The sequence below is a fragment of the Mus caroli genome, unplaced genomic scaffold (assembly GCF_978045245.1).
Source record: "Mus caroli unplaced genomic scaffold, Mus_caroli_1 scaffold_17, whole genome shotgun sequence".
Lineage (NCBI taxonomy): Eukaryota > Metazoa > Chordata > Mammalia > Rodentia > Muridae > Mus > Mus caroli.
Genome location: NW_028227272.1, coordinates 41,842,501 through 41,867,119, shown reverse-complemented (window position 1 = coordinate 41,867,119; position 24,619 = coordinate 41,842,501). Strand labels below are relative to the sequence as shown.

Below are 24,619 nucleotides of genomic sequence, written 5' to 3'. Positions count from 1 at the left end.
GGGACTTTTGGGATAGCATTGAAAATATAAATGAGGAAAATACCTAATTTTAAAAAAAAGAAAAAAAAAGAAAAAGAAAAAAAAAAAGAAATTAGGGAAACAACACCCTTCACAGTGCTCACAAATAATAGAAAATACCTTGGTGTGACTAAGTCTGTATGACAAGAACTTCAAGCCTCTGAAGAAAGAAATCATAGAAGATCTCAGAAAATGGAAAGATCTCCCTTGCTCGTGGATTGGCAGGATCAATATAGTAAAAATGGCTATCTTGCCAGAAGCAATCTACAGATTCAATGTAATCCCCATCAAAATTCCAACTCAATTCTTCACCAAGTTTGAAAGGACAAATTTCAAATTCATCTGGAATATCAAAAAAACAGAGAAAAGTACAAACTCTTCTCCATGATAAAAGAAGCTCTGGTGGAATCACCTTGCCTGAACTCAAGCTTTACTACAGAGCTATTGTGATAAATACTGAATGGTACTGGCACAGCAACAGACAGGTATTAATGAAATAGATTTGAAGACCCAGAAATGAACCCACACACCTATGGTCACTTGATCTTTGACAAGGGAGCTAAAACCATTCAGTGGACAAAAAGAGAGCATTTTCAACAAATGGTGCTGGTACAACTGGTGGTTATCATGTAGAAGAATGTGAATTGATCCATTCCTATCTCCTTGTACAAAGCTCAAGTCTAAGTGGATCAAGGAACTTCACATAAAACCAGAGACACTGAAACTTATAGAGGAGAAAGTGAGAAAAGCCTGGAAGATATGGGCACGGGGGGAAAATTCCTGAAGAGAACAGCAATGGCTTGTGATGTAAGATCAAAAATCGACAAATTGGACCTCATAAAATTGGAAAGCTTCTGTAAGGCAAAAGACACTGTAAATAACAAAAAATAGCCATCAAAAGATTGGGGAAGTGTCTTTACCAATCCTAAATCAGATAGGAGAATAATATCCAATATATACAAAGAGCACAAGAATATGGATTCCAGGAAATCAAATAACCCTATTAAAAATGGGGTACAGAGCTAAACAAGGAATTCTTAACTGAGGAATACCAAATTGGCTGAGAAGCACCTGAAAAAATGTTCAACATCCTTAATCATCAGGGGAATGCAAATCAAAACAACCCTGAGATTCCACCTCATACCAGTCAGAATGTCTAAGATCAAAAATTCAGGTGACAGCAGATGCTGGCAAAGGTGTGGAGAAAGAGGAACACTCCTCCATTCTTGGTGGGATTGCAAGCTTGTACAACCACTCTGGAAATCAGTCTGGCGGTTCCTGGACATAGTACTACAGGAAGATCCAGCAATAACACTCCTGGGCATATGCCCAGAAGATGTTCCAACTTATAATAAGGACACATGCTCCACTATTTTCATAGCAGCCTTATTTATAATAGCCAGAAGCTGGAAAGAACCCAGATGTCCCTCAACAGAGGAATGGATACAGAAAATGCGGTACATTTATACAATGGCATACTACTCAGTAATTAAAAACAATGAATTCATGAAATTCTTAGGCAAATGGATACATCTGGAGGATATCATTCTGACTGAGGTAACCCAATCACAAAAGAACACACATGATATACACTCACTGATAAGCTGATATTAGTCCAGAAATTTAGAATGTCCAAGATATAATGTGCAAAACACATGAAACTCAAGACGAAGGAAAACCAATGTGTGGATACTTACCTTCTTCTTAGAATGGGGAACAAAATACCCATGGAAGGAGTAACAGAATTACAAATAATAACAAAAACTTGTTGTAAGTGTCTGAAGTGGATTTGTTGTCCTAGTTAACTCTGTCAACTTGACACAGCTTAGAGCTACTTCAGAGGCCAGCACACTATAGACAGGACCAACCGCTGTCCAGGTGACACATGTTAGCGGGAGTCTGCAGAGTTAGCAACCAGCTTCATGTTTTCTGCTTCTGTTGGTGTCCTGACTTTACTCCTTCTTCCCCTAACAGGTGTTGTCTACTCTATTTATCACACAGAGAATGAACATAAAGCATTTATCTTTCATGGAAGAATAAGATAAATATCAATTATTTCTTCTTTTTAAAAAAGAAACTCACCTTGATTCAGTTCTATGAACAGAGTCCGGTTACCAGTCAAGTGAGAGACTAAGCAGGACACAGCAGACACATTGTTCAGCTCCCAGTGGCACGTGCTCCTGACAGTCACGGTGCCATTGCTGTGTGACTCACTCTTAGTGACACAGTCCCCATCTGGGGACCAAGAGATCTGTGCAGCAGGCTTGCCTGCCATTGCCTCACAAACTGCAGTTCTATTTTCCCCTAGAAAGTAGGTTACTTCAGGGGGCACTGGAGAGATGGAAAGAAAATAAAGATTCAGACTTGTCATCAAAGGACATTTTTTCTAACACAAATTGGTGACCTGAAGTAGCACAATATGTGACAATGTCTCTTACCCAGCACTTGGAGGTCATAGACTTTATGGAAATTCTCTTCAGGTGTTGCTATCTCACATGAGTAATTCCCCTCATGCTGGAGGGCCACTGCACTGATCTGAAGGTCAGGACTGAGGTCAGGTGTGGAGGCCCAGGTGATGTTCTTGCCCAAGCAGTTTTCATAGCTCTCCTTTGTTTCTACTTTGTACGATATCATGCAGAAAGGCTGGCTTCTGGGTATTATTATCCATGTTATTAATATTGCTTTTGTCAGTGGAATAGAAAGGCAGCAGAGCAGAGCCTTAGTACCCATCTGTACAGACACTGTAGTGTACACTGGATACACACAGAGAGAAAGAACAAGAAAAGAATACCTTGTGAGTTAGGTCAATCACAGCAACTTATATGAAGTTAAACTAGAACAATGCTTGACTAGTAGTAGATCTTTCTCTCATTTCTGTGTTTTTGTATGTTCAAACTATCAGAATTAAATATGTTATTCATCTTCTAACATAAAGTTTAAGGCATGTAGGCAATGCACATCTTGCACCATAAATCCTCACATTGGTTGTTAACTTATAAATCATTCATGATGGATACAAGTGTGCTGAGTGGTGATTACTCAACAAACTTATCTGTCACAATAACTTGTAACAAAAGTCAGTATTGTCATCACTATAACAGGAGCAGAATTTGATAGGAATAAGCCACGCTTATGATAAACACTGCATTAACATCTCCACTGTCCTATTTCAATATCACTTGTCTCTTTGTGGAACTCAAGTCCTCACAAGTCACATCCAAATCAAGGTCACCTAATCAGATGAAGAAAGAAATTCTTCAACACAGACCTGGGAGGGTGATAATGCCACGGTCTTTCTATCAATCCCTCTGAGATGGCAGAGGTTTAGAGGCAAGTGTTCAGGGTCCCTCCCACCATAACACTACATCACCAGACTCTGCTACTCATCCTGAATCTGTCCAGCAGCCAAGGCATTAGATACTGTTTCTAAGCAAGGTCAACTGTCCATTCCCACAAGATAAGCAACAATATTACCTTCTGTCATAGGAGGTAAACTGTTCTGTGTTGTTTGGTTCTTATCAATACAACTTGACTCTAGAAAATATTTAAAAATAGGTGCTTAAATATTTCAATTATTGTAAGCAGGAATTCAAAGTTTTATCATCACTGATATGTCAACATCTTGAAAATTGCGGTTTTTAAATAAAGATTTATTTACTTATTACATGTAAGTATACTGTAGCTGTCTTCTGATAAACCATAAGAGGGCATCAGATCTCATTACAGATGGTTGTGGTCCACCATGTGATTGCTGGGATTTGAACTCAAGATCTCAGGAAGAGCAGTCAGTGCTCTTAACTGCTGAGCTATCTCTCCAGCCCATTTATAAGATATTAATCAGTTGTTTCCCATTCACGAGTAACTTTATTTTGCCAAATAGTTTACAGTAGCCCTGCCTTCCTTCATAAATCCCCTTGTCAGGTCCAGTGTAGGCATACCACATAACCTGACTTCATTAAATTCCTTTCTCCAGACCTTATCCCACAAGTAAAGCCATTTGGACCAATAATGAACACTTCCCACAGATGTACAGAGACATTGTCAAAAAAAAAGTGTAGAAACAGAATCACAAAGAATTCATTCTCTCACTTCCTTCCACCTGCTCTACCTTGTGACTGAATAGCAGAAATGAAGCCGAGCAGGGTAGGAGAAGGATGAGTGCCCTTTCCACTTTCCTTTACTTCCTTGAGCTCTGCAGAATTGTTCACAGTTATAATGGTTGAATTCAATCATGGTTGCACAGAGAGGGGAGACAGGAGAATTATGTCAGAGCAGATGGCCATATCGTAAATTTTGGACCAAACTGGACTACATACATACACAGCTTTATAAGAAAAAAAATCATCATAATCAGCTTCTGAAACATTGACCCATATTAGTTCCACACTTTCCAAGCAACAATTAAAGACACAGGAAAGAAAAGGTAGATTTGTTTGTTATCCTAAGGTACCTACACTACTATGAAGTGTTAGTGGAACACACTGTGACATACTAGAGCTTCCAAAATAAGATGTGTATCTATTTATTTATATCATCCAAAATGAGCTGCTTTGTTTTGCTGCTGCTGCTGCTGCTGCTGCTGCTGCTGCTGCTGCTACTGGTGGTGATGGTTATAGTGGTAGTGGTGGTGGTGGTAGTGGTGGTGGTGTGTGTGTGTGTTTCATTTTGGAGGGGGAAGGTGCTAGGACAAAAGGTGAATCTGAGAGGACAGAGAAGTGAGGGGACCGCAGTACATGATGTGAAATTCACAATTAAAAACAAAGAATTCTTTTCAAAATAATGTAAATTAGCTTCCATCATAATTGCCAAAATTTAGAAAGCAACAAGAGATTGAGATTCTCTAATAAACAAAAAACTATATACATTATATTATATTTAGAAATGGCACTATGACTCTGTGCTTAAAAAAAAATAAGCCATCAGAGTTAAGGATGTAGATGGAGCCTAGCATTCACAAAAGCCCTGAGTTCAATCCATAGCCCTGCATGGATCTGGACAAGGTAACTTATATATGTAATTCCAGAAATCAGTAGTTAGAAGACGAAGGATTAAAACTGTACCAAATTATTAGCCAATCAAGTTCAAGAGTTTATAAAAAAAAATCATACAATATGACCAATGGGATTTGTCTTAGGATGCAAGGTTAAGGGGGAAAGTCATTACCAGGAGATGCTAAAGAAGCATTTGACAACCTTCAGGTCAGTGCTAGCCCTGGGCCACTTTAGGCACAAACTCGGCAGACAGACCCACAGTCCCCGAGAACTCTCCACACCTCAGGTGCCCTAGCACACCCAGGATCTTAGGACCACTGGTGAGTGGAACACAACATCTGTTCCAAAACAACCATGAGGGGCCTGTACCAGCAGGAGCAGGGACACAGGAAACCCACCTAACCAGCTGTTCTGGTTTCTTCTGGTCAGTTCTGGTCTATCTTGATTTCAAACACAGAAGACAGCCCCATGGTCCCTAGAGGAGGTACCACTTCCAGGCGCTGTAACACACCCAGGATCTTAGTATTCCAGGATCTCAGCATCCCAGGAGCTTGGTCACACCATGATCTCAGGGTCTTAGAGGAAGCTTGACTGCCAAGAACTCTGACACACCAAGAATCTCAGGTTCACTAGATCCCAGAATCACAGGATTACAAAGAAAGCCAGACTCTGAAGAATACTGAATCAACTGGGATTACAGGAAGGACAGGATCCAATCAGATATACTGAGGGCAGTGTGCACTTGAAATGATCAGATGGCAGGAGGAAAGCATAAGAACTGAACCACAGAAACCAAGGTTACTTGGCATCATCACAACCAAACTCTCCCACCATAGCAAGTCTTGGATACACCATCACACCAGAAAAGAAAGATATGGATCTAAAGTCACTTCTCATGATGATGATCAGGAATATAGGAAGAAAATAAATAACTCCCTTAAATAATTAAAAGAGAACACATCTAATCAGGTGAAAGAATTGAAAAAAAATCCAAGATCTAAATATGGAAGTAGAAACAATAAAGAAATCACAAAAGGAGACCACTCTGGAAATAGAAAATCTAGGAAAGAAGTCAGGAGCCATTGATGCAAGAATAACCAACAGAATACAAGAGGTAGAAGAGAGAATCTCAGGTGCAGAAGATACCATAGAAAAGACTGACACAACAATTAAAGAAAATGTGAAATGCAAAAAGATCCTAACCCAAAACATCCTGGAAATCCAGGATAAATGAGAAGACCAAACCAAACTGTATTAGGTATAGATGTGAAGGAAGATTTCCAACTAAAAGGGCCAGTAAATATCTTCAACAAAATTATAGAAGAAGACTTCCCCAACCTAAAGAAAAAGATACCATGAACATACAAGAAGCCTATAGAACTCCAAATAGACTGGAACAGAAAAGAAATTCCTCCCAGCACATAATAATCAAAACACCAAATGCACAAAACAAAGAAAAATATTAAAAGCAGTAAGGGAAAAAGGTCAAGTAACATATAAAGGCAGACCTATCAGAATTACACCTGACTTCTCCCCAGAAACTATGAAAGCCAGAAGATACTGGGAAGATCTCATACAGACCCTAAGAGAACACAAATGCCAGCCCAGGCTACTATACCAAGAACACCTCTCAATTACCATAGATGGAGAAATCAAGATATTACATGACCAAACCAAATTCACACAATATGTATCTACAAATCCAGCCCTTAAAATGATAATAAATGGAAAGCTTCAACAAAAAGAGGGAAAATAAGCTCGAGAAAAGTCAAGACAGTAATCTTTCAACAAACATAAAGAAGATAGCCACATGAATAGAATTCCAACTCTAGCAACAAAAATAACAAGAAGCAACAACGACTTTTCCTTAATATCTCTTAATATCAATGGACTCAATTCCCCAATAAAAAGACATAGACTAACAGATTGGTTATATAAACAATACCCAACTTTTTGTTGCATACAAGAAACCCACCTCAGGGACAAAGACAACCACTACCTTAGAATAACAGGCTGGAAAACAATTTTCCAAGCAAATGGTCCCAAGAAACAAGCTGGAGTGGCCATTCTAATATCAAATAAAATCGACTATCAACGTAAAGTTCTCAAAAAAAGATAAGGAAGGACACTTCTTACACATCAAAGATAAAATTTACCAAGATCAACTCTCAATTCTGAACATCTATGCTCCAAATGCAAGGGCATCCACATTCATTAAAGAAAGTTTGCTAAAACTCAAGGCACACAGTCCATCTCACAAAATAATATTGGGAGACTTCAAAAACCTATTCTCATCAATGGACAGATCCTGGGAACAGAAACTAAACAGAGACACAGTGAAACGAAGAGAAGTTGTGAAACAAATGGATTAACAGATATCCATAAAACATTTTATCCTAAAACAAAAGGATATACCTTTTTCTCAGTACCTCATGGTACCTTCTCCAAAATTGACCATATAATTGGTCACCAAACAGGCCTCGGCAGATACAAAAATATTGAAATAATCCCATGCACCCTATCAGATCACCACGGACTAGAGCTGATCTTCAATAACAACATAAATAATAGAAAACCCACATACAAGTGGAAGCTAAACAACAATCTACTCAATGTTAACTCAGTCAAAGAAGGAATAAAGAAAGAAATTAAAGACTTTTTAAAGTTTAATGAAAATGAAGCCACTACATACCCAAACTCAGGGGACACAATGAAAGGAATACTAAGATTAAAGCTCATAGCTATGAGTACCTCCAAAAGTAGCAGGAGCTAGCACACACTAGCAGCTTGACAGCACACCTGACAGCTTTAGAACAAAAGGAAGCAAATTCACCCAATAGGAGTAGACAGCAGGAAATAATCAAACTCAGGGCTGAAATCAACCAAGTGGGAAAAAAAAAGAGATATACAAGAATCATCCAAACCAGGAGCTGGTTCTTTGAGAAAATCAGCAAGATAGATAAACCCCTAGTCAAACTAACTATAGGGCACAAGGGCAGTATCCTAATTAACAAAATCAGAAAAGAAAATGGACATATAACAACAGAATCTGAGGAAATCCAAAAAATCAGATCCTACTACAAAAGCCTATACTCAACAAAACTGGAAAATCTGGATGAAATGGACAATTTTCTAGACAGATACCAGGTACCAAAGTAAAATCAGGATCAGAATTACAATCTAAACTGCCTCATATCCCCTAAAGACATAAAAACAGTCATTAATAGTCTCCCAACCAAAAGAAAAACACAGGAACAGATGGGTTTATTGAAGAGTTCTATCAGACCTTCAAAGAGGACCTAATACCAATACTCCTCAAACTATTCCACAAAATATAAACAGAAGGTACTCTACCCATGCATTCTATGAAGCCACAATTACTTTGATACCTAAATCACAGAAAGACGCAACCAAGAAAGAGAACTTCAGACCATTCCCCTTTATGAATATCGATGCAAAAATACTCAGTAAAATTCTTGCTAACTGAATCCAAGAACACATCAAAACAATCATCCATCATGATCAAATAGGCTTTATCCCAGGGATGCAGGGATGGTTCAATATACAGAAATCCATCAACGTAATTCACTATATAAACAAACTTAAAGACAAAAAACCACGTGATCATCTCATTAGATGCTGAGAATGCATCCAACAAAATCCAACAACCCTTCATGATAAAAGTCTTGGAAAGATCAGAAATTCAAGGCCCATACCTAAACACAATGAGAGCAATATACAGCAAACCAGTAGCCAACATCAAACTAAATGGTGAGAAACTGGAAGCAATCCCACTAAAATCACAGACTACACAAGGCTGCCCACTTTCTCCCTAAGTATTCAATATAGTACTTGAAGTCCTAGCCAAAGCAATTAGTCAAGAAAAAGAGATCAAGGGGATAGAAATTGGAAAGGAAGGAGTCAAAATATCACTATTTGCAGATGATATGATAGTATTATAAGTGACCCCAGAAATTCCACCATAGAACTCTTAAACCTGATAAACAATTTCAGTGAAGTAGCTGGATTTAAACTTAACTCAAACAAATCAATGGCCTTTCTCTGCACAAAGGATAAACAGGCTGAGAAAGAAATTAGGGAAACAACACCCTTCACAATAGTCATAAATAATATAAAATACCTTGGTGTGACTCTAACCTAGAAAATGAAAAATCTGTATAATAAGAATGTCAAGTCCTTCAAGAAAGAATTGGAAGAAGATCTCAGAAGACAGAAAGAGCTCTCATGCTCATGGATTGACAGGATTAACATAGTCAAAATAGTTATCTTGCTGAAAGCAATCTACAGATTCAAAGCAATCCCCATCAAAATTCTAATTCAATTCTTCACTGAGTTAGAAAGAGCAATTTGCAAATTCATCTGTAATAACAAAAACTAGGATAGCACAAAGTATTCTCAATGATAAAAGAATCTCTGGTGGAATCACCATGCCTGACCTCAAGCTGTACTACAGATAATTGTGATAAAAACTGCATGGTACTGTTACAGAGACAGACAGGAAGATCAATGGAAAAGAATTGAAGATCCAGAAATGAACCCACACACCTATGACACTTGATCTTTGACAAGAGAGCTAAAACCATCCAATGGAAAGATGACAGCATCTTCAACAAATGGTGCTGGCTCAAGTGGCAGTTAGCATGTAGAATAATGTCAATTGATCCATTTTTATCTCCTTGTACAAAGCTCAAGTCTAAGTGGATCAAGGAACTCCACATAAAAGCAGAGACACTGAAACTTATTCCGGAGAAAGTGGGGAAGAACCTCAAAGATATGGGCACAGGAGAAAGATTCCTGAATAGAACACCAATGGCTTGTGCTATAAGATCAATAATTGACAAATGGGTCCTCATAAAATTGCAAAGCTTCTGTAAGGCAAAGGAAAAAGATCTTTATCAATCGTAAATCCAATAAGGTGCTAATGTCCATTATATACAAAGAACTCAAGAAGCTTTACTCCAGAAACCAAATACCCATATTTAAAAATGAACAAAAAACTAAACAAAGAACTCTCAACTGAGGAATACTGAATGACTGAGAAGCACCTAAAAAAAATGTTCAACATTCCTAATCATCAGAGAAATGCAAATCAAAACAACCCTGAGATTCCACCTCACCAGTCAGAATGGCTAAGATCAAAAATTCAGGTGACAGCAGATGCTGGCAAGGATGTGGAGAAAGAGGGACACCCCTCCATTGTTGGTGGGATTGCAAGCTTGTACAACCACTCTGGAAATCACTCTGGCTGTTCCATAGAAAATTGGACATAGTACTAATGGAGGATCCCACAAAACCACTCTTGGGCATATATCCAGAAGATGTCCCAACCGATAAGAAGGACACATGCTCCACTATGTTCATAGCAGCCTTGTTTATAATAGCCAGAAGCTGGAAAGAACCCAGATGCCCCTCAACAGAGGAATGGATAGAGAAAATGTGGTACATTTACACAATGGAGTGCTACTCAGCTATTAAAAAGAATGAATTTATGAAATTCCTAGGCAAATGGATGGACCTGGAGGGTATCATCCTGAGTCAGGTAACCCAATCACAAAAGAACTCACATGATACGTATTCACAAATAAGAGAATATTAGCCCAGAAACTTAGAATACCCAAGATATAAGATACAATTTGTAAAACACATGAAACTCAAGAAGAACAAAGATCAAAGTGTGGACACTTTGCCTCTTCTTAGAATTGGGAACAAGGTCGGCACAGGTGAGAGTGTGCACTACAGAAGCTAACAGCTTCTGGGACAGGCGGGAGCCACAGAGCTTCTGAGGCAGAGGCATTTTTGGGCTCCAGATATCTGGCCACCTTCCTGGCCAGAGGACAGGTGTCTTCCCGGACCATGATGATTTTGCCTCAGGATCTACGGGAGCGATCTCGGTTCTGGGACTCCACTGAAAGTAGTGTGCACAGTTGAGACTGTGCACTACAGAAGCTAACAGCTTCTGGGACAGGCAGGAGCCACAGAGCTTCTGAGGCACCCCATTTTCAGGCTCCAGACATCTGGCCACATTTCCGGCTAGAAGATAGGTGTCCACCCAGCCCTGGGGGACTTTGCCTCAGAATCTGCAGAAGACATCTTGGTTCCGAGACTCCACTGAAAGTTGTCTGCACAGGTGAGAGTGTGGGCTACGGAAGCTAACAGCTTCTGTGACAGGCCAAAGCAACACAGCTTCTGGGAAAGGTCCTGTTTTGGGCCTTCATCTTCAGCCAGGAGGGAGGTCCGAATGCCAGATATCTGTGCACCTTCCCTGTAAGAGGAGAGCTTGCCTGCAGAGAGTGCTCTGACCACTGAAACTCAGAAGAGAGAGCTAGTCTCACAGGTCTGCTGATAGAGGGTAACAGAATCACCAGAGGAAAAATCTCTAAACAGAGACAATTATAACAACTAACTCCAGAGATTACCAGATGGCGAAAGGTAAACTTAAGAATCTTACTAACAGAAACCAAGTACACTCACCATCATCAGAACCCAGCACTCCCACTTCGCCCAGTCCAGGGCACCCCAACACACCGGAAAAACTAGACCTGGATATAAAAGCATATCTCATGATGATGGTAGAGGACATCAAGAAGGACTTTAATAAATCACTTAAAGAAATACAGGAGAATACTGCTAAACAGGTAGAAGACATCAAAGAGGAAGCACAAAAATCCCTTAAAGAATTATAAGAAAACACAACCAAACAGGTGATGGAATTGAATAAAACCATCCAAGACCTAAAAACGGAAGTAGACACAATAAAGAAAACCCAAAGTGAGACAAGGCTGGAGATAGAAACCCTAGAAAAGAAATCTGGAACCATAGATGCGAACATCAGCAACAGAATAGAAGAGATGGAAGAGAGAATCTCAGGTGCAGAAGATTCCATAGAGAACATTGGCACAACAATCAAAGACAATACAAATTGCAAAAAGATCCTAAATCAAAACATCCAGGAAATCCAGGACACAATGAGAAGACCAAACCTATGGATAATAGGAGTAGATGAGAATGAAGATTTTCAACTCAAAGGACCAGCAAATATCTTCAACAAAATTATAGAAGAAAACTTCCCAAACCTAAAGAAAGAGATGCCCATGAACATACAAGAAGCCTACAGAACTCCAAATAGACTGGACCAGAAAAGAAATTCCTCCTGACACATAATAATCAAAACAACAAATGCACTAAATAAGGATAGAATATTAAAAGTAGTAAGGGAGAAAGGTCAAGTAACATGTAATGGCAGGCCTATCAGAATTACACCAAACTTTTCACCTAGACTATGAAAGCCAGAAGATCATGGACAGATGTTACACAGACACTAAGAGAACACAAATGCCAGCCCAGGCTACTATACCCAGCCAAACTCTCAATTACCATAGATGGAGAAACAGAAGTATTCCGTGACAAAACCAAATTCACACATTATCTTTCCACGAATCCAGCCCTTCAAAGGATAATAACAGAAAAAAAACGATACAAGAATGGAAACCACGTCCTAGAAAAAGAAGAAGGTAATCCCCCAACAAACATAAAAGAAGACAGCCACAAGAACAGAATGCCAACTTTAACAACAAAAATAATAAAAAGAAAAAAATTACTTTTCCTTAATATCTCTTAATATCAATGGACTCAATTCCCCAATAAAAAGACATAGACTAACAGACTGGCTACACAAACAAGACCCAACATTTTGCTACTTACAGGAAACTCATCTCAGAGAAAAAGATAGACACTACCTCAGAATGAAAGGCTGGAAAACAATTTTCCAAGCAAATGGTATTAAGAAACAAGCTGGAGTAGCCATTCTAATATCTAACAAAATCAACTTCCAACCCAAAATAATCAAAAAAGACAAGGAGGGGCACTTCATACTCATCAAAAGTAAAATCCTCCGAGAGGAACTCTCAATTCTGAATATATATGCTCCAAATACAAGGGCAGCCACATTCATTAAAGAAACTTTAGGAAAGCTCAAAGCACACATTGCTCCTCACACAATAACAGTGGGAGACTTTAACACACCACTTTCACCAATGGACAGATCATGGAAACAGAAACTAAACAGGGACACAGTGAAACTAACAGAAGTTATGAAACAAATGGACTTAACAGATATCTACAAAACATTTTATCCTAAAACAAAAGGATATACCTTCTTCTAAGCACCCCATGGTACCTTCTCCAAAATTGACCACATAATTGGTCACAAAATAAGCCTAAACATATACAAAAAGATTGAAATTGTCCCATGCATCCTATCAGATCACCATGGACTAAGGCTGATCTTCAATAACAAAATAAATAATAGAAAGCCAACATTCAAGTGGAAACTGAACAACACTCTTCTCAATGATACCTTGGTCAAGGAAGGAATAAAGAAAGAAATTAAGGACTTTTTGGAGTTTAATGAAAATGAAGCCACAACATACCCAAACTTATGGGACACAATGAAAGCATTCCTAAGAGGAAAACTCATAGCTCTGAGTGCCTCCAAAAAGAAACTACAGAGAGCACACACTAGCAGCTTGACAACACACCTAAAAGCTCTAGAACAAAAGGAAGCAAATTCACCCAAGAGGAGTAGATGGCAGGAAATACTCAAACTCAGGAGCGAAATCAACCAAGTGGAAACAAGAATTATTCAAAGAATCAACCAAAGGAGGAGCTGGTTCTTTGAGAAAATCAAAAAGATAGATAAACCCTTAGCCAGATTCACTAGAGGCACATGGAAAGCACCCTAATTAACAAAATCGGAAATGAAAAAGGAGACATAAAAACAGATCCTGAAGAAATCCAAAACACCATCAGATCCTTCTACAAAAGGCTATACTCAACAAAACTGGAGAACCTGGATGAAATGGACAAGTTTCTAGACAGATACCAGGTACCAGAGTTAAATCAAGATCAGGTTAATGATCTATATCAGTGATCTATATCTATATCAGTCCTATATCCCCTAAAGAAATATAAGCAGTCATTAATAGTCTCCCAACCAAAAAAAGCCCAGGACCAGATGGGTTTAGTGCAGAGTTCTATCAGACCTTCAAAGAAGATCTAATCCCAGTTCTTTCCAAATTATTCCACAAAATAGAAACAGAAGTTACTCTACCCAACTCATTCTATGAAGCCACAATTACTCTGATACCTAAACCACAGAAAGATCCAACAAAGATAGAGAACTTCAGACCAATTTCCCTTATGAATATTGATGCAAAAATCCTCAACTAAGTTCTCGCTAACCAAATCCAAGAACACATCAAAACAATCATCCATCCTGACCAAGTAGGTTTCACCCCAGGGATGCAGGGATGGTTCAATATACGGAAATCCATCAATGTAAACAAACTCAAAGACAAAAACTACATGATCATCTCGTTACATGAAGAAAAAGCATTTGACAAAATCCAACACCCATTCATAATAAAAGTTTTGGAAAGATCAGGAATTCAAGGCCCATACCTAAACATGATAAAAGCAATCTACAGCAAACCAGTAGCCAACATCAAAGTAAATGGTGAGAAGCTGGAAGCAATCCCACTAAAATTAGAGACTAGACAAGGCTGTCCACTATCTCCTTATCTATTCAACATTTTACTTGAAGTCCTACCCACAGCAATTAGATAACAAAAGGAGATAAAGGGGATACAAATTGGAAAGGAAGAAGTCAAAATATCACTTTTTGCAGATGATATGATAGTACCAATAAGTGACCCTAAATATTCCACCAGAGGACTCCTAAGCCTGATAAACAGCTTCAGAGAAGTATCTGGATATAAAATTAACTCATACAAGTCAATGGCCTTTATCTACACAAAGAATAAACAGGCTGAGAAAGAAATTAGGGAAACAACACCCTTCTCAATAGTCACAAATAATATAACATACCTCGGCGTGACTCTAACTAAGGAAGTGAAAGATCTGTATGATAAGAACTCCAAGTCTCTGAAGAAAGAAATTAAAGAAGATCTCAGAAGATGGAAAGATCTCCCATGCTTATGGATTGGCAGGATCAATATAGTAAAAATGGCTATCTTGCCAAAAGCAATCTACAGATTCAATGCAATCCCCATCAAAGTTCCAACTCAATTCTTCAACAAATTAGAAAGGGCAATCAGCAGATTCATATGGAATAACAAAAACCCTAGGATAGCAAAAACTCTTCTCAAGGATAAAATAACCTCTGGGGGAATCACCATGCCTGACCTAAAGCTGTACTACACAGCAATTGTGATAAAAAACTGGATGGTACTGGTATAGAGACAGCCAAGTAGACCAATGGAACAGAATTGAAGACACAGAGATGAACCCACACACCTATTGTCACTTGATCTTTGATAAGGGAACTAAAACCATCCAGTGGAAAAAAAGACAGCATTTTCAACAACTGGCACTACTGGCGGTTATCATGTAGAAGAATGCGAATTGATCCATTCCTATCTCCTTGTACTAAGGTCAAATCTAAGTTAATTAAGGAACTCCACATAAAACCAAGGACACTGAAACTTGTTGAGGAGAAAGTAGGGAAAACCCTCGAAGATATGGGTACAGGGGAAAAATTCCCAAAAGAAAGCTCCAGGTTCTGTGAGATACCTTATACTAAAAATACAGTAAAGACAGGGACAGCAGGAATTTCCAGGTGGCCAGGAAGATAAATGGAAATCTGTAACTGATGGGGGAGGGAATATAAGGGGTCTTCTCCAGGATGAGAGAGAGTCCTGGCATAAGGAAGGCACTCAAAGATCAAAGGGAGTCTACTCAGCTGTGACTCAAAGCATTGGGGTATGAAACTTAAAGAGGCCACCTCCTGTGGCTAGTCAAGAACCCCAGTGGAACAGTAGAGACACAAACCCACCCACAAAACTTTCAATTCCAAATTGATCCTGTCTACAAGAAATTCAGGGATGTGGGGATAAAGCAGAGACTGAGGGAATGGCCGAACAATAACTGGCCCAACTTGAGATGCATCCCATGAGCAAACACCCATCCCTGACACTATTAGTGTTACTCTGTTGTGCTTGTAGACTCCTAGGAGTCTAGCATGGCTGAATTTGAGAGGCTCCACCCAGCAGCTAACTCAGACTGATGCAGAATCCCACAGCCAAACAGTGAATGGAGCATAGAGACTCTTTTTTTTTTTTTAATTTAAAAAAATTTTTATAACGTATTTTCCTCAATTACATTTCCAATGCTATCCCAAAAGTCCCCCATACCCTCCCCCCCCCCACTTCCATACACACCCATTCCTATTTTTTTGGCCCTGGTGTTCCCCTGTACTGGGGCATATAAAATTTGTGTGTCCAATGGGCCCCTCTTTCCAGTGATGGCCAACTAGGCCATCTTTTGATACATATGAAGCTAGAGTCAAAAGCTACTGGGTACTGGTTAGTTCATAATGTTGTTCCACCTATAGGGTTGCAGATCCCTTTAGCTCCTTGGGTACTTTCTCCAGCTCCTCCATTGGGAGCCCTGTGAGCATCCACTTCATGTTTGCTAGGCATAGTCTCACAAGAGACAGCTATATCAGGGTCCTTTCAGCAAAATCTGGCTAGTGTATGCAATGGTGTCAGCGTTTCAAAGCTGATTATGGGGTGGATCCCTGGATATGGCAGTCTCTAGATGGTCCATCCTTTCGTCACATCTCCAAACTTTGCCTCTGTAACTCCTTCCATGGGTGTTTTGTTCCCAATTCTAAGAAGGGGCACAGTGTCCACACTTTGGTCTTCATTCTTCTTGAATTTCATGCGTTTAGCAAATTGTATCTTATATCTTGTGTATCCTAAGTTTCTGGGCTAATATCCACTTATCAGTGAGTACATATTGTGTGAGTTCCTTTGTGATTGTGTTACCTCACTCAGGATGATGCCCTCCAGGTCCATCCATCTGCCTAGGAATTTCATAAATTCATTGTTTTTAATAACTGAGTAGTACTCCATTGTGTAAATGTACCACATTTTCTGTATCCATTCCTCTGTTGAGGGGCATCTGGGTTCTTTCCAGCTTCTGGCTATTATAAATAAGGCTGCTATGAACATAGTGGAGCATGTGTCCTTCTTACCGGTTGGAACATCTTCTGGATATATGCCGAGGATAGGTATTGCTGGATCCTCCGGTAGTACTATATCAAATTTTCTAAGGAACTATCAGACTGATTTCCAGAGTGGTTGTACAAGCTTGCAATCCCACCAACAATGGAGGAGTGTTCCTCTTTCTCCACATCCTCGCCAGCATCGGCTGTCACCTGAATTTTTGATCTTAGCCATTCTGACTGGTGTGAGGTGGAATCTCAGGGTTGTTTTGATTTGCATTTCCCTGATGATTAAGGATGTTGAACATTTTTTCAGGTGCTTCTCTGCCATTCGGTATTCCTCAGGTGAGAATTCTTTGTTCAGTTCTGACCCCATTTTTAATGGGGTTATTTGATTTTCTGGAGTCCACCTTCTTGAGTTCTTTATATATATTGGATATTAGTCCCCTATCTGATTTAGGATAGGTAAAGTTCCTTTCCCAATCTGTTGGTGGTCTTCTTCTCTTATTGACGGTGTCTTTTGCCTTGCAGAAGCTTTGCAGTTTCATGAGGTCCCATTTGTCAATTCTTGATCTTACAGCGCAAGCCATTGCTGTTCTATTCAGGAATTTTTCCCCTGTGCCCATATCTTCAAGGCTTTTCCCCACTTTTTCCTCTATAAGTTTCAGTGTCTCTGGTTTTATGTGAAGTTCCTTGATCCACTTAGTTCTGACCTCAGTACAAGGAGATAGGAATGGATCAATTTGCATTCTTCTACATGATAACAACCACTTGTGCCAGCACCATCTGTTGAAAATGCTGTCTTTTTTCCACTGGATGGTTTTAGATCCCTTATCAAAGATCAAGTGTCCATAGGTATGTGGGTTCATTTCTGAGTCTTCAATTCTGTTGCATTGGTCTACTTGTCTGTCAATGTACCAGTACCATGCAGTTTTTAATCACAATTGCTCTGTAGTACAGCTTTAGGTCAGGCATGGTGATTCACCCAGAGGTTATTTTATCCTTGAGAAGAGTTGTTGCTATCCTAGGGTTTTTGTTATTCCATATGAATCTGCCGATTGCCCTTTCTAATTTGTTGAAGAATTGAGTTGGAATTTTGATGGGGATTGCATTGAATCTGTAGATTCCTTTTGGCAAGATAGCCATTTTTACAATGTTGTCCTGCCAATCCATAAGCATGGGAGATCTTTCCATCTTCTGAGATCTTCTTTAATTTCTTTCTTCAGAGACTTGAAGTTTTTATCATACTGAACTTTCACTTCCTTAGTTAGAGTCACGCCAAGATATTTTATATTATTTGTGACTATTGAGAAGGGTGTTGTTTCCCTAATTTCTTTCTCAGCCTGTTTATTCTTTGTGTAGATAAAGGCCATTGATTTGTTTGAGTTAATTTTATATCCAGCTACTTCACTGAAGCTGTTTATCAGGTTTAGGAGTTCTCTGGTGGAATATTTAGGGTCACTTATATATACTATCTTATCATCTGCAAAAAGTGATATTTTGACTCCATCTTTTCCAATTTGTATCCCCTTGGTCTTCTTCTGTTGTCGAATTGCTGTGGCTAGGACTTCAAGTACAATGTTGAATAGGTATGGAGAGAGTGGACAGCCTTGTCTACTCCCTGATTTTAGTGGGATTGCTTCAAGCTTCTCACCATTTACCTTGATGTTGGCTACTGGTTTGCTGTAGATTGCTTTTATCATGTTTAGGTATGGGCCTTGAATTCCTGATCTTTCCAAGACTTTTATCATGAATGGATGTTGGATCTTGTCGAATGCTTTTTCCACATCTAACGAAATGATCATGTGGTTTTTGTCTTTGAGTTTGTTTATATAATGGATTATGTTGATGAATTTTCATATATTAAACCATCCCTCCATCCCTGGAATAAAACCTACTTGGTCAGGATGGATGATTGCTTTAATCTGTTCTTGGATTTGGTTAGCAAGAATTTTATTGAGGATTTTTGCATCGATATTCATAAGGGAATTTGGTCTGATGTTCTCTATCTTTGTTGGATCTTTCTGTGGTTTAGGTATCAGAGTAATTGTGCCGTCATAGAATGAGTTGGGTAGATTTCCTTCTACTTCTATTTTGTGGAATAGTTTGTGCAGAACTGGAATTAGATCTTCTTTGAAGGTCTGGAAGAACTCTGCACTAAACCCCTCTGGTCCTGGGCTATTTTTGGCTGGGAGACTATTAATGACTGCTTCTATTTCTTTAGGGGATATGGGACTGTTTAGATAGTTAACTTGATACTGATTTAACTTTGGTAATTGGTATCTGTCTAGAAATTTGCCCATTTTGTCCAGGTTTTCCACTTTTGTTGAGTATAGCCTTTTGTAGAAGGATCTGATGGTGTTTTGGATATCTTCAGGATCTGTTGTTATGTCTCCCTTTTCATTTCTGATTTTGTTAATTACGATGTTGTCCCTGTGCCCTCTAGTGAGTCTAGCTAAGGGTTTATCTATCTTGTTGATTTTCTCAAAGAACCAACTCCTCATTTGGTTAATTGTTTGAATAGTTCTTCTTGTTTTCACTTGGTTGATTTCACCCCTGAGTTTGATTATTTCCTGCCATCTACTCCTCTTGGGTGAATTTTCTTCCTTTTTTTCTAGAGCTTTTATATGTGTTGTCAAGCTGCTAGTATGTGGCTCTCCAGTTTCTTTTTGGAGGCACTCAGAGCTATGAGTTTCCCTCTTAGATATGCTTTCATTGTGTCCCATAGGTTTGGGTATGTTGTGGTTTCATTTTCATTAAACTCTAAAAAGTCTTTAATTTCTTTCTTTATTCCTTCCTTGACCAAGGTATCATTGAGAAGAGTGTTGTTCAGTTTCCAGGAGAATGTTGGCTTTCTATTAGTTATGTTGTTATTGAAGATCAGCCTTAGTCCATGGTGGTCTGATAGGATGCATGGGACAATTTCAATATTTTTGTATATGTTGAGGCCTGTTTTGTGACCAATTATATGGTTAATTTTGGATAAGGTCCCGTGAGGTGCTCAGAAGTTATATCCTTTTGTTTTAGGATAAAATGTTCTGTAGATATCTGTTAAGTCCATTTGTTTCATAACTTCTGTTAGTTTCACTGTGTCCCTGTTTAGTTTCTGTTTCCACCATCTGTCCGTTTATAAAAGTGGTGTGTTGAAGTCTCCCACTATTACAGTGTGAGGTGCAATGTGTGCTTTCAGCTTAACTAAAGTGTCTTTAATGAATATGGCTGCCCTTGCATTTGGAGCATAGATATTCAGAATTGATAGTTCCTCTTGGAGGATTTTACCTTTGATGAGTATGAAGCGTCCCTCCTTGTCTTTTTTGATAACATTGGGTTGGAAGTTGATTTTATTCAATATTATAATGGCTACTCCAGCTTGTTTCTTCAGACCATTTGCTTGGAAAATTGTTTTCCAGCCTTTCACTCTGAGGTAGTGTCTGTCTTTTTCCCTGAGATGGGTTTCCTGTAAGCAGCAGAATGTTGGGTCCTGTTTGTGTAGCCAGTCTGTTAGTCTATGTCTTTTTATTGGGGAATTGAGTCCATTGATATTAAGAGATATTAAGCAAAAGTAATTGTTGCTTCCTTTTATTTTTGTTGTTAGAGTTGGCATTCTGTTCTTGTGGCTGTCTTCGTTTTGGTTTGTTGAGGGATTACTTTCTTGCTTTTTCTAGGGTGTGATTTCCATTCTTGTATTGGTTTTTTTCTGTTATTATCCTTTGAAGGGCTGGATTTGTGGAAAGATAATGTGTGAATTTAATTTTGTCGTGGAATACTTTGGTTTCTCCATCTATGGTAATTGAGAGTTTGGCTGGGTATAGTAGCCTGGGCTGGCATTTGTGTTCTCTTAGTGTCTGTATAATATCTGTCTAGGCTCTTCTGGCTTTCATAGTCTAGGTGAAAAGTTTGGTGTAATTCTGATAGGCCTGCCATTACATGTTACTTGACCTTTCTCCCTTACTACTTTTAATATTCTATCCTTATTTAGTGCATTTGTTGTTTTGATTATTATGTGTCAGGAGGAATTTCTTTTCTGGTCCAGTCTATTTGGAGTTCTGTAGGCTTCTTGTATGTTCATGGGCATCTCTTTCTTTAGGTTTGGGAAGTTTTCTTCTATAATTTTGTTGAAGATGTTTGCTGGCCCTTTAAGTTGAAAATCTTCATTCTCATCAACTCCTATTATCCATAGGTTTGGTCTTCTCATTGTGTCCTGGATTTCCTGGATGTTTTGAGTTAGGATCCTTTTGCGTTTTGTATTTTCTTTGATTGTTGTGCCGATGTTCTCTATGGAATCTTCTGCACCTGAGATTCTCTCTTCCATCTCTTCTATTCTGTTGCTGATGCTCACATCTATGGCTCCAGATTTCTTTCCTAGGGTTTCTATCTCCAGCGTTGCCCCATTTGGGTTTTCTTTATTGTGTCTACTTCCCTTTTTAGGTCTAGTATGGTTTTGTTTATTTCCATCACCTGTTTGGATGTGTTTTCCTGTTTTTCTTTAAGGACTTCTACCTGTTTGGTTGTGTTTTCCTGTTTTTCTTTAAGGATTTGTAACTCTTTAGCAGTGTTCTCCTGTATTTCTTTAAGTGAGTTATTAAAGTCCTTCTTGATGTCCTCTACTATCATCATGAGATATGCTTTTAAATCCGGGTCTAGCTTTTCGGTTGTGTTAGGGTGCCCAGGACTAGTTAGTGTGGGAGTGCTGCATCTGATTTTGGTGAGTGGTCTTGATTTCTGTTAGTAGGATTCTTATGTTTGCCTTTCGCCATCTGGTAATCTCTGGAGCTGTGCAGAATACACTCAGCGGGGTCCCGGAACCAAGATGTCTGCTGCCAATGCTCAGGCAAAGTGCTCACGGGCCAGCAGACCCCTTTGCTCTGGCCGGGAAAGTGGCCGGATGCCTGGGGCCTGTGCAGCCTGGGGCCTGTGCAGAATACACTCGGTGGGGTCCCGGAACCAAGATGCCTGCCGCCAATACTCAGGCAAAGTGCTCACGGGCCGGGTGGACCTCTTTCCTCTGGCCAGGAAAATCTTTTTTTTTTTTTTTTTTTTTTCGTTTTTCGAGACAGGGTTTCTCTGTATAGTCCTGGCTGTCCTGGAACTCACTCTGTAGACCAGGCTGGCCTCGAACTCAGAAATCCGCCTGCCTCTGCCTCCCGAGTGCTGGGATTAAAGGCGTGCACCACCACACCCGGCTTGAGCATAGAGACTCTTACAGACAAACAGGAGAAAGGATTACAGCCTCTAAGGAGATAGGAACTCTACTAGAAGGCCAACAGAGTCAACGAACCTGGAACCTTGGGGCTCTTAGAGACTGAAATACCAATCAAAGAACATACACAGGCTCTACCTCGGCTTTCCCACCTATATGTAGCAGTGCAACTTGGTCTTCATGTGGGTCCCAAACAATTGGAATGGGGGCTATACGAAAAGCTGTTGCCTGTACATGGGATATGTTCTTCTAGCTGGGATGCCTGGTCTGTCTTCAGTGAAAGAGGATGCACCTAGCTTCACAAAGATTTGATGTGCCAAGGTGGGAGATATTCAAGTGTGTACCCACTGGCTCAAAGGAGAAGGGAGGGATGAGGAGACAGATTTGGGAGGGGTGCCAGGAGGAGGATGTAAAGTGAATAAGCAATAATGATAATAATAATAATAAATCAATTTTTAAAACAGAGTGAAGGATCAATTGAAGAAGACACCTGATGTTAGCCTCTGGTCCCTACATGCATGCACATAAATGTGTATGTGTGCCTCACATAAATGCATATGCACACATATGTATACAAACATATGAATAAACAGAAACACCTAAATATATAGAAATTCATGAAAATAAATATCAAGTAATATTCTTCCCTGGTCTATCTGAAGCAAATATTTATAGCTTTCATTGTAGACAGCCATATAAGTAAAGCATTCAACTAAGTCAAAGATCTCTACTCTACTCATATTGTCAGCTAATTGTTGAGTAATAAAACAGCATTTGCTTTTGATGTCATTCTGTCTAAAGGGCCGGCAGTACCATATCCTACAGGTAGAGTATAAATGACCTAGTTTGGGTTATCCAAGATAAACATAGCTTTGGAGTAGAATCTTTGCGATAGCCATATTTTGAGAGGACTGGAGAGGTGTTTGGTGCAAGCTTATAGAGAAATCAAGTTTGAACTAAGACTAGGAGAGCAATTCCATGGGACTGGATGAGAAAAGCACATGTGATAACACAACAGGAGTTGGGGAAAGCTAAGAAATACACACTTCATCCAATACACAAAGGGAATAGGGAGGCAGCTGCTGTTGAAGAGTCTGAGAGACAAGGGTGTTGATGGGATACTTTGTAAAGATGTATGGTTGCATTCTGAAAGATGACTCTTAAAAAGAGACTAGATCTCCTGTGGACACAACTCTAAGATCCCTATTAATTATTGTAATAGACCAGAGCCTACTGACTGTAATCATTAGATTGGGGGAGGGGATAATGAATTCCTGCTGCAGGTTTGGTTTCATTTCAACAGGCTGTCAGCTCAGACTGGCTATTAACCTACCAAGGGTGTGGATCTCTCCATCTCCCAGAAGTTGAGATTACAGGTGTGCCAGTAGTGGGTTTGCATGTGCATTAACCCTAAAGGCTCATGCTTGCTTAGTTCCCACTTGATGGGGAAATACTTCTATCATTATGCCTGCCTGTGTGTTGTAGTTAACTCTGGATAAAATGGATTACCCTTCAAATTGTAAACAATTGTTAGCTAGATGCTCCTGAGTTTCTCTGGTTATGGATACAACATGGCCAGGTTAGTTTCCCTGTTTGGCATACAGGAAAGTGCCCAGGGCAGAAATGCCAATCTAGAGTCCCCAGGTACCAGTGCTGGTTTGTCAAACAGAGTTGACTTCATTTGTCCTGCATATGTGTGTAGTATTACCTTCAGAATTCAGATGAAGGTAACAAGTCCTCTGGAATTGGACATCTTGAGTTGCCATGTGGTTCTATGATTGAATCAAGGTTCTATGGAAGAGCAACCAGTGCTCTTAACCACTGAGCCATCTCATTTTCCAAGACCCCAAACTTTTAAACCTAATGTTTCAATAAAGTCTTGTTCTCTTGACGAAAAAGAAAGACTAAAGGTAGAGATATGGATTGGAAGCCTCTTCCTACTATCAAAAGGAAAGGCATTAATTAATTAAGACTATACCTGTTAAGGGCATGAGAGACATAAGGACATCTCCAAATAGAACAGATGATAGCAGACATTCCAGTTCTGTGATGACATAGGGCCCCCACCACCAAACTGCTTCATGTGAAGGAAGGGGACTACTAGGGACAAAGAGGTACAGCAAGGAAAGGAAAAGGGAAGAATCAAATAAAATGAAATAGCTATGAAAATCCAACATGGACTGCTATTGTTGTGTAAACTAATGAAACATTTAATTTTGGAGAATTTTATAGATGAGTAATGAATTTATATCAGTGCCAGACCTCTTGCTCCCCTCTGACTCTGCTCATGCTCTACCACTCCCTTTTAATTTCATGACCTTTTAAATTATTGTTAAATGCACACAGCCTAAGTCCATTTAGTGT

The 24,619-nt window shown here is 39.3% G+C and overlaps 1 protein-coding gene across 1 annotated transcript; it reads right to left on the bottom strand.

The window, feature by feature from the left end:
• Positions 1-1,999: 1,999 nt before the first annotated feature.
• LOC110311868 (cell surface glycoprotein CD200 receptor 2) lies at positions 2,000-24,021 on the bottom strand. Its single transcript, XM_085832226.1, has 6 exons — positions 23,964-24,021; positions 7,843-7,881; positions 3,493-3,552; positions 2,457-2,771; positions 2,101-2,349; positions 2,000-2,004 (listed from the first exon to the last, which is right to left on the bottom strand). Exons 1-6 carry the CDS (start codon positions 24,019-24,021, stop codon positions 2,000-2,002), a joined length of 726 nt encoding a protein of 241 aa, XP_085688352.1.
• Between the last annotated feature and the right edge of the window lie 598 nt (positions 24,022-24,619).

What these genes read in the sequence shown, in the direction of transcription:
- LOC110311868 (XM_085832226.1), bottom strand. Translation starts at nt 24,021, where the DNA reads ATGGCAACTCAAGATGTCCAATTCCAGAGGACTTGTTACCTTCATCTG. An exon ending in TTTACCTCCTATGACAGAAG is followed by an intron (nt 2,772 to 3,492) that starts GTAATATTGTTG and finishes GTGTGTATCCAG; the next exon opens with TGTACACTACAGTGTCTGTA. An exon ending in CTATGACCTCCAAGTGCTGG is followed by an intron (nt 2,350 to 2,456) that starts GTAAGAGACATT and finishes CCATCTCTCCAG; the next exon opens with TGCCCCCTGAAGTAACCTAC.